Source organism: Camellia sinensis, chromosome 7 (assembly GCF_055761805.1).
Source record: "Camellia sinensis isolate YWXY chromosome 7, ASM5576180v1, whole genome shotgun sequence".
Classification (NCBI taxonomy): domain Eukaryota; kingdom Viridiplantae; phylum Streptophyta; class Magnoliopsida; order Ericales; family Theaceae; genus Camellia; species Camellia sinensis.
Window position 1 is genome coordinate 97372386 of NC_138967.1, and position 9225 is coordinate 97381610.

The 9225-nt window shown below is 34.4% G+C and overlaps 1 protein-coding gene across 1 annotated transcript; it reads right to left on the bottom strand.

Moving 5' to 3' along the window:
• Window positions 1-999: 999 nt before the first annotated feature.
• LOC145795221 (uncharacterized) lies at window positions 1000-8249 on the bottom strand. The gene is made up of 5 exons (XM_082878837.1): window positions 4526-8249; window positions 3217-4452; window positions 2174-3079; window positions 1414-1603; window positions 1000-1298 (listed from the first exon to the last, which is right to left on the bottom strand). Exons 2-3 carry the CDS (start codon window positions 3287-3289, stop codon window positions 2556-2558), a joined length of 597 nt encoding a protein of 198 aa, XP_082734963.1. The 5' UTR covers window positions 3290-4452; window positions 4526-8249; the 3' UTR covers window positions 1000-1298; window positions 1414-1603; window positions 2174-2555.
• Between the last annotated feature and the right edge of the window lie 976 nt (window positions 8250-9225).

The following is a 9225-nucleotide window of genomic DNA, read 5'->3' on the forward strand; positions in this document are numbered from 1 at the left end:
TATGGTTCGCATCGCATGTGTTTGTGCGGTGTTGATCGTGCCGGTCACCTTACCATCCTAGTATGGTGTTGTGCTACAATCGTGTGCTTCTATAATAAAGTTTAGAGAATCACTACAAGAATTAACACTTTTGCCGACCAAAAAATTGGTCGCTAAAAGCCCATTTTTGGTCGGCAAAAGTTATCCGCGACCAATTTTTTTGGTCGCTACTTTGGTCGCCAATTGAGGGTCGGCAAAAGTAATTCGCGACCAAAATTTTAGTTGGTCGGGAAAAGTTGGATTTGCCGACTAAATTTTTGGTCGCTAAATATATCATTACCGCGACTAATTTATTTAGTCGCTAAAATACTTTGGTCGCGAAAAGTAATATTTTTCCGACCAAATATCTTAGTCGCCAATTGACACATTTTGCGACCAAAATTTTTGGTCGTCAATTATCACATTCAACGACCAAAAAGTTTGGTCGCCAATTGTGACATTCCACGACCAAAAATTTTGGTTGCCAATTGTGACATTCCGCGACCAAAAAATTTTGGTCGCCAATTGTCACATTCCGCGACCAAATTGTTTAGTCGCTAATTGTCACATTCCGTGACCAAAAATGTTTTGCGCAACTAAAACTTTAGTTGGCAATAGACCTATTCGCGACCAAATCCTTTGGTTGTTAAAATTAATAATTTTAATGACTAATTATTTAGTCGCCAAATGTGCTTGGTGATACACCGACTACTTTATTTAGTCGGCAAAAGTATAACTTATTGGGCCACGAGTGCCCTTACTAGTTTTGAGGCTTTGATTAGCAAAAGCTATTGAGAATTTGGGACAAAAGTACAACATTTCACACTCAGTTGCCATGGAATGCAAAAGATCGGAACATTTCCCCATCAATCATAAACATTACAACACAACTTAATTTCTTTACAATCGTGTCAAGTACAAAGAGAGACAGACACAGAGAGAGAACATAATGAACTTAACCTTCCCCACCATAAAAATAGCAAGATTGTCTGCAAGATAACAAAGTAAAAACTACGTACTAAACTTTACATTATATCTCAACTAATATCTCAACTCATCAGTCAAACCCAAGTAATATCTCAACTCATCTTACTATGCCCAGTCCTCCCAACAGTATCAGTGCTAATAGGACTTCTGACACTATTTTCAGCCACCACTGCCAGATTTTCATTATACCTCGTTTTGGTAACTTCACCAGACAAGCTGGAAACGTTTGGTTGTGAATTCGATTTCTCTTCTGCCAATTTAGCTGATGTGGTGACAGAAAAAGCACCTCTTTCCTGTGAGCACGTCAATTGTCTATCAGAAAAAGATGCTGTACTGGAATTTATGACAGAACTCTGTAACATTTTTCTGTTAGAACCTCTAATCAGAGGCTCCAATTTAAATCAATACCTGAAATGCATTTTGTACAGTTTCCTCCACTAATAGGAAGTGATGGTGCAGTACATTCTGTGGTTCGCTTGATAAAATCAGAGGCATCCATAGCTGTGCAAATAGGCTTTACAAGCTCATTATTGCGCCGCTTTTTACTGAAGCGTTCCCTCCTCAAGTTTAAGCTTGGAGTATTAAAGACGTTGCCAGTCTGCAAAAATTAGACAAGTAGTTAAGTAAATACCATGTGAAGAAACTTGTGTATGCTCTGGTTCAAGGAAGGAGAAAAAATAAAAAAGCATAAGATATCGAAATCTAATCACTTGCAAAGAATACAAAAAATAGGATGAATAAGTGCTCAACACATAACTAAAGTATTTAAAGTTGAAACTATATATTCTCAGGTTGCAAAACTTGACTGACAGTAGCTACATATGAATAGCATTATTTATAATCTTCAACCAAATAACTATCTCCAAATATTTATTAAAATACATATACAAGCAAGTCCATGATGAATTATAAGAGCATAAGCCCTGATTGGATTACTCACCCATCAGATTAAAAGCTAAATAGCCATCAGTCAAATACCTATGTACTCAATTAACTTGCTTCTGAGTAAACTCAACCAAAATATTGTCCAATAACAAACACTAGAAACCTGTATGCTATAGACTATTATTGATAAATGACATCACTGTACCTATCAAATAATCAACAAAAATTTAATTCAAGTATGTTCAGATAGTTTAAATGAATAATAAGCAAAAGAGAAACCGACCTTTACCAGGTCATCACTACCTTCACCCCAATGTGAGAAGTAGTTATTTAGTACATCCAGGCGATGTGAAAATTGAACAAAACCCTGCCTTAAGCAACATAGTTCTTGTTGTAGTATATTATTACGATATATTTTGAACTCATCAACTTTTTTTGCATGTTTTACTTGCTTCTTTTTAAACTTCAGTTTTTTTCTCTGCAACTTCATTATAGCAATTTCACAATTCATATTTTTATCAGGCAGAACAGCAGGAGCCTCAACCGATGTTCTAGAGGACACAAGTTCCAATATCTCTTTCTATAGTTCCTCTATTCTTCACTTATTATCCTCTAATTGCTGAGCTAACTGATTCGCACGATGTCTTTCTTCTATGGCCGCCTTCTTATTTGTTTCTGCAACCTTTCTCCGCTCTTCCATGAGCTAACTGAATCTTTTTGTTTGCCTCTTTAGACTTGAATGCCTCCAAAACCAAGTTTGATCTTGCTTCATCGGCTTCACTCTTTAACTTCTCCAACTGAATTCGATTTTCCTCAACCTTAATTCGTTCAGTATCAGCAAGTCTCCTTTCTTCAGCAGCCCTACTTTTTTCTGCCTTCATAATTTTCCGTGCTTCATTAGCTTCCTTCCTCTCAACATCAGCTTTTCTCCTCTCAGAATCTGTTTCCATTCTCTCTTTCTTGACAAGCTCCTCGAACCGTTTTATTTCCATTTCCATTTCAGAAAGGCGTGTTCGAAGAAGAATTACTTCCCCATCCACATCTTGAGCGAGTGAGCCCCCTCTCTGATGCAATGAAAGTATCTCAGACTTCAGAAAGGATATCTCATTCTCCAATGAAACTCGAATAGCTGACTCGTTTGCTTTCTCCTGCCTTTCAGCATCAGCCTGCACCCTTTCCTCCTCATATGCTGGAAAAGAAATGACACAATAAAGAAAAGGAAAATGTTATTAATCTACTAGTATAAATTTCCTTCGATTTCTGTATCTGCAAAAATATGGTAAATTTACACATCACATGTAAACCCAAGCATAAAAATCAACATACATACGCTCACAGATTTCATTGCATCAAAATTGGCATTTCTCTTCCATATATATTGTACTTCTGAACTTTCCATGCAAAAACACAATGGGGATCAGTATTATGTCAACATGTCACAGCAAGACGTTATCTCAATTGTATAAGTTCATGTGACTTAAGAGGATAGATAACATTACAAACAGACAGGTGAGACGATGAATTTTATTTTATTATTAAAGATGAAACTGAAGACAGTAACTCATCAGAAAATAAGTTCAAAGTTTTTTAGACAATATCAAGTGGAAGTCAACGTCACTCACCAATTACTATGGATGAAGCTTTTTCTAGGGATGTGCATCCCTATATGCATTTGACCATCATAAACTCATTGACCTTACATCAAGAAATATCACACACAAGTGCGTGCACACAGATATATAAATATATATATATAGGCAGAACATTGGTTTTCCTATGGAACCATCACAAAGCTAGAAAAACAGAGGTTGTACAGATTTGCTACAAGTAGCAGATTGACCAATAATGGTTGGAGCACGCAAAGGTTTACTTAAAGGATGAACATTGTATCTTATTGTAATGAACTAGTGAAATTCAAGGTCACCTTAACAGTAGGTGGAGGGTGCAAGAAAAATTAATATTTTGGCACCTTCAAATTTAGATTCTTGATTTCATATGGTATTTACAGGTCATAAGCTGGTGTGATAACAAGTGCTATCCACCCTAGAGCTATGGCGAATTAGCCTCTCCCTAAAAAAGTGGGGTAAGGCTACATACCTACTCTTGCCCAAATCTCACTGTAAGCAGAAGCCTCAGGTACCATATGACCTTAATTTCACGAGGCATTACCATAAAAAATTTAAGGGGATTGACAGAATTTAAGATGGATTGTTCCACTAAAGCTTTGTTCAGAGCTTGGAATTGCTAAGAGAAAAAGAAAACCCATTTACCTTCATGTTTACATCCCAACTTTGTAAAACAACAGATTAAAACAAATTCTATGAAATCACGAAAAAGGGAAGGAGAAATGATATCTAAAAAGAAATAAAAAATTTCCACATACTTCAATCATATTTTCCTATTCACCATCCGTTTTATGGTAACCAAACAAAAAATAAAGAGCATTCCTTTGTTAAAATTGAGGCTTTCCTTTTGAAGTTTATCAATGAGTTCATTTTGAATCTTTACAGCTTGTCAAAGAGCATTCCGTGAGGCTTCCAGCTTTGAGTATTTCTCTTTCAACTGCATATACAAAACACATTAAAAAAAAATAACTACAAAAATGGTATGACCAGAATTAAAAATAAATCAATACCACAACACAGCATGGATTCACAGCCTGAGGTTTCGCCACTATCTCTGCTTCCATCGCTGCAAAAAAGCACAGGAAAACAATTAGGTTAAGACACCAGTATATACATGAATACGGAGTGATTGAGAAGTAGAAAGAGGTAAAGGTACTGTTTAGTTCCTTGCAAAAGTGAGGGAGAAAGAGAAGAAAAAACTCACACTTCTAGGCATTTTGCCTAAGCACACAAAAAATTGCACTCTCTATTTTGCCAAACAACTCTAGCTGATGTGTACCCACATATACTTTTCCTCTTGTTTCAGTTTCTCTTCTCTCAAGGCCTTCTTCTCCTGCATGAACAGCAACTCTCAGATTGATAAATTTTAAAAGTACATAAATATCACTCAAAATATTTTCTGAATGAATCAGGCAATTACAGACAAATCACTGCACAAGTACAAATAATAGTTATCCTGTAAAACTGTTGGATCAGAAACTGAATCTACCTCAAAGCAGTGGTAGATTAGGGAGTAAGTATGCCACAGATGTCATTATATTATATTGAGCAAAACTCAGAGCAAATAAATATTTCGAGAGTAAAATCAAATTGGATCTTGAAAATAAGGATTAGATTAATAGGATCTTTGAAGTAGTTATCTTTATTTTATGGTGTAGATGACCTTAGAGAATTTTTTTGTTTATGGTAGATGACCTATGCTTAAGTGCAAATTTATTACCCAAATTGTGTTAAAACACTTGAGGATGCACTTAAACCCTCTTTAGTGGTTAGACTATTAGTCCAAGTTGCCTCTGAACAGTCAATTTCATCCCTCCGTTCTTGTTCTAGCAACATTTTTCTAGTAATTTTGGGTCAGACGATTGTAACTTTTGGTCATCTAGAGCTTAAGACAACTTCATGTCCCAAGAGTGAGGGGCCAAACACTATGCCAGCCTGCTAGGCACAAGTAAAATTGTTAGTTCAATCATGTAGTTGAATGTGTTTTGACCAAATTTACAAGGATAAATCATGGTTTTAAATAATGGTAACCATATTATGTATCATTATTGCCGATATGTCGGCTAATATCGACCGATATATTGACAAATAATGGCATTTGAATTCTAAAATTCATATGTAATAGATGATATGGTACATAAGGATCTATATTTAACATGTGAAATAAACAGTTCTACATTTTAATAACTAACTAGTATGCCTTTCTTTTTAACTGAATTACATAGCCTATTTTGATTAATTAGTCCTAGAGGGTTTGATGCAATTGAAAATGGATGAGAATCCTTACTATAAGTGGGATTCCTGTGTATTAAGTACGATTTTTTTAGCAACTTTTTTAGTTTCTCATAGAAAATCGCTGTTAATAATAAAGATATCATAAACAGCTAACAGGGATTTGAGCCAGCCTCAAATATTTTTAGCAAAGGTTATTGAGTGAGTTAAGTCAAGCTTCAACTTAATTTATAAAGCTATTTGGCTGTGGTGAGTTTCAACCCTGTAAAATCATATTGAGTATTATCTCATTGTGAAAATACAAATATTCTTTCCTCTTGCTTGATGAAAAACTTAATTTATGCTATCTGATTGGTTTGGTTATCCTTAGAAAATCCTATTGAGTATTATTCCATTGTGAAAATACTAATATTCTTTCATCTTGTTTGAAAACTTAATTCTGTGCTATTTAATTGGGATTTGTTAGCGATATTACTACTCACTTTGTGAGTGTCTTTTCTATTTCTCCTTGAACTATAAATAAAAGTTTATGTATCCTCTAAACCATGAGATCTCAAAACCCACAAAACCTTTCATTCTCAACAATAATCAATCAAGAAATTGACCAAAAAATGGAATCAATTCATCAGAGCTCAAATCTCTCTCTCTGTACTAAAATTCGCCGCATTATATATATATATATATAGAGAGAGAGGGAGAGAGACCAAGGGCAAAGGCTAGAGAGGGAGACAACGAGAAATAGAGAGAGACAGACAGACAGACAGACGGAGAGTGAGAGAGAACCTGTGAGGATCCAGCGGTGGCGCTAGCGGTGGCGGTGGAGCTAGCAATGGCGTGCGACGCTGGTCTGCGATGAGGTGAGATTGGGTGAGGATCCCCCAGAAATGAGGAGTCCATTAGACAGAGGGCGATGGCGATTTGCAGCGGTGGTGTTCAGTGTGCACGATGCAGAGATTCAGTGTGTAGAGATGCAGCGGTGGCGTACGCTGCTTGCCATTCAGTGTGCACGATGCAGAGATGTTCATCTCTCTCCTACTTCGGGGAGCTAGAGAGAGTGGGCACCCATTGAGAGAGAGAACACAGAGAGAGGGAGAGGGCGGACCAACATAGAGAGACACAGATTAGGGCTTTTTTTTAGATAGAGATAAGGGAGGTTAGGGCTTTTATTTTTTTTCAGAAATTCAATTCCCGCCCCACGTTTCAAATTTTCTTCCCAAACTTTTGGCAACCAAAAATCAAATTAGTCGCAAAAACAGATTCTTTCACCGACAAAAAATTTTAGTCGCCAAATCTCAATCAACGGCGACTAAAATATTAGTCGCGAAAAGTACTAATTTGGCGACTAATTTTTTTTGGTTGCTGAAAATGAGTTTTTCGCAACCAAATTTTTGGTCGCCAAAAAATATGTGACCTTCCGCGACCAAATTTGTAGTTGGTCGGCAAAAGTATACCACTTTCTGCGACCAACATATTTTTTGGTCGCCAAAATATAACCTTCTGCGACCAATAATATTTGGTCGTCAAAAATAATGATCATTCGCGACTAATTAATATTTGGTCGCCAAATGTCATTTTTTTGCGACCAAAATTTTTTTGGTCGGCAAAAGTGGTCGGCAAATGTGTGAATTCTTGTAGTGAATGAATGTATATTTACCTGTTTGAAAAATGCTATATCTCAATGAATTTTTGTGACTATTTTTTTGTATTACTTTTTTACATGGATATTTATGATTGGTTTCTTGAAAATAATTCTTAGGAAATTAAGAAAGGGAAAATTGTGAAAAAGTCTAAGCTAAGGAAAGTATAAGGTATTAGGTTCACTGAATATTTTTTGTTGGTGAGAGATTCACCTTTTGTGAAATAATTTAGTGAGAAGTCATTCTGTTTATTTTGAAAGACTTTATGTTTTCAATTTTACCCCTACATTTATCTGTTGATTTTTTTTTTATATTTTATCTATTAACTTTTTTTGACTATTCAAATTTATATTTATTTGTTTAAATTTGTTTGACTGTCTGTTCAAATTTATATCTATCTATTGAATTTTTTTTCCTTATCTGTTCAATTATTTTCTCTATCTATTTAAATTCTGTAGGTTTCTCTCTTTAATTTTTTCAATCTGTTGAAATTCTTGTGTTGATTTTTCTTATTTGTTGAAATTCTTATTCTAATTTTTCTTATATGCTAACATCTATTTTTATCTATTCAATTTTTTGAATGAACTAATACTAGTCAGAGAGAGAGAGAGCGAGAGAGTGAGAGTTGAATATATTGTACATAAACAAAACACAAAAATATTTTTACAGAGACCAAAAACAAACACATATACAAATTTATTCAAATCTATTCAATAAAAACATTATAAACTATTCTAATTTCAGAAACACAAACATAATTTCCAGATCTATTTAGAAGGGGCAAAAAAAAATTCAACACCATGAACAACAACAACAAATCTGAGCCAAAAAAATATGAGCAAAAAAAAAATAAAAAAAAAAAAAAAAAAACTGAGAGAAGGAGGTGTAAGATTTAATAATACGTGTAACCATAATAATAATGTGGAATTAAACTTTACAGGATATTGAATTCGATATAACTCAAGAATAAAATGAACATACCTTTGTCAACCATTGAATTAGAAAAGTTGAGAAAATACCCCTAATAATTGAACATTTAATTCTTAGCTCACCTTCTTCTCTCTGTCTCTCTTAATTAGGATGACTATAAAACTTGGAGTGATAGGGAAATACTCATGATATGAAAGGGGAGTCACCCATCCTTATATAGAGAAGAGAATGGGGTCAGATAAACTCTATCAGAAGAATTCCTATCCATCAAGGTTTCCTTCTTATCTTAGAAAAGTAATTATATTAAAATTCTAATTACTGAACTTTATATCAAATATTGACTTTATCTAATTGTGGAGTCTAAATAAATTAAAACATGTAGATATATGTAGGCTATTGGCCCACACTAGAAAATAAATTCAATATTCTCCCACTTGACCCATTAAGCCGATTATGATGCAATTATGAGTTTTTCCAAAAAATATGCAATTTATAAAATTTTTGACTTATTGGATTCCACACTAAAAACTTTGACACGTGATCACGAATTTTAAAAATAGCCAATAAGTTCAGATATATTAGAAACTATAATACTGTGATTACTTCAAATCACCAATGTGAGTCATAGCGGTTATATAACATTTATGTCATATTTCCTTCTATGCACTACACCATCGATAACTTTCATCAACGCAATCCATTATTGGAATATGTAATTATTTTCTTGAAAGGCCCCTATAATTTGTCTTGTAAAGACATTTTCTGTTTATCAATATTCAAATTAATGTGTACACACACTTTTAGAAATAGGAAAAATAGAAACAAAATTATTATTTCGCAAATATTGTCAAATAAAAATAAGCACTCATGATTAACCATGCACATCATGGGTTGCTTAAAAGACCCATCCT

Coding starts and splice junctions, on each gene's coding strand:
- LOC145795221 (XM_082878837.1), bottom strand. CDS start 3,289: ATGGAAAGTTCAGAAGTACAATATATATGGAAGAGAAATGCCAATTTT. Junction 3,080..3,216: donor AATGAAATCTGTGAGCGTAT/GTATGTTGATTT, acceptor TTTCTTTTCCAG/CATATGAGGAGGAAAGGGTG.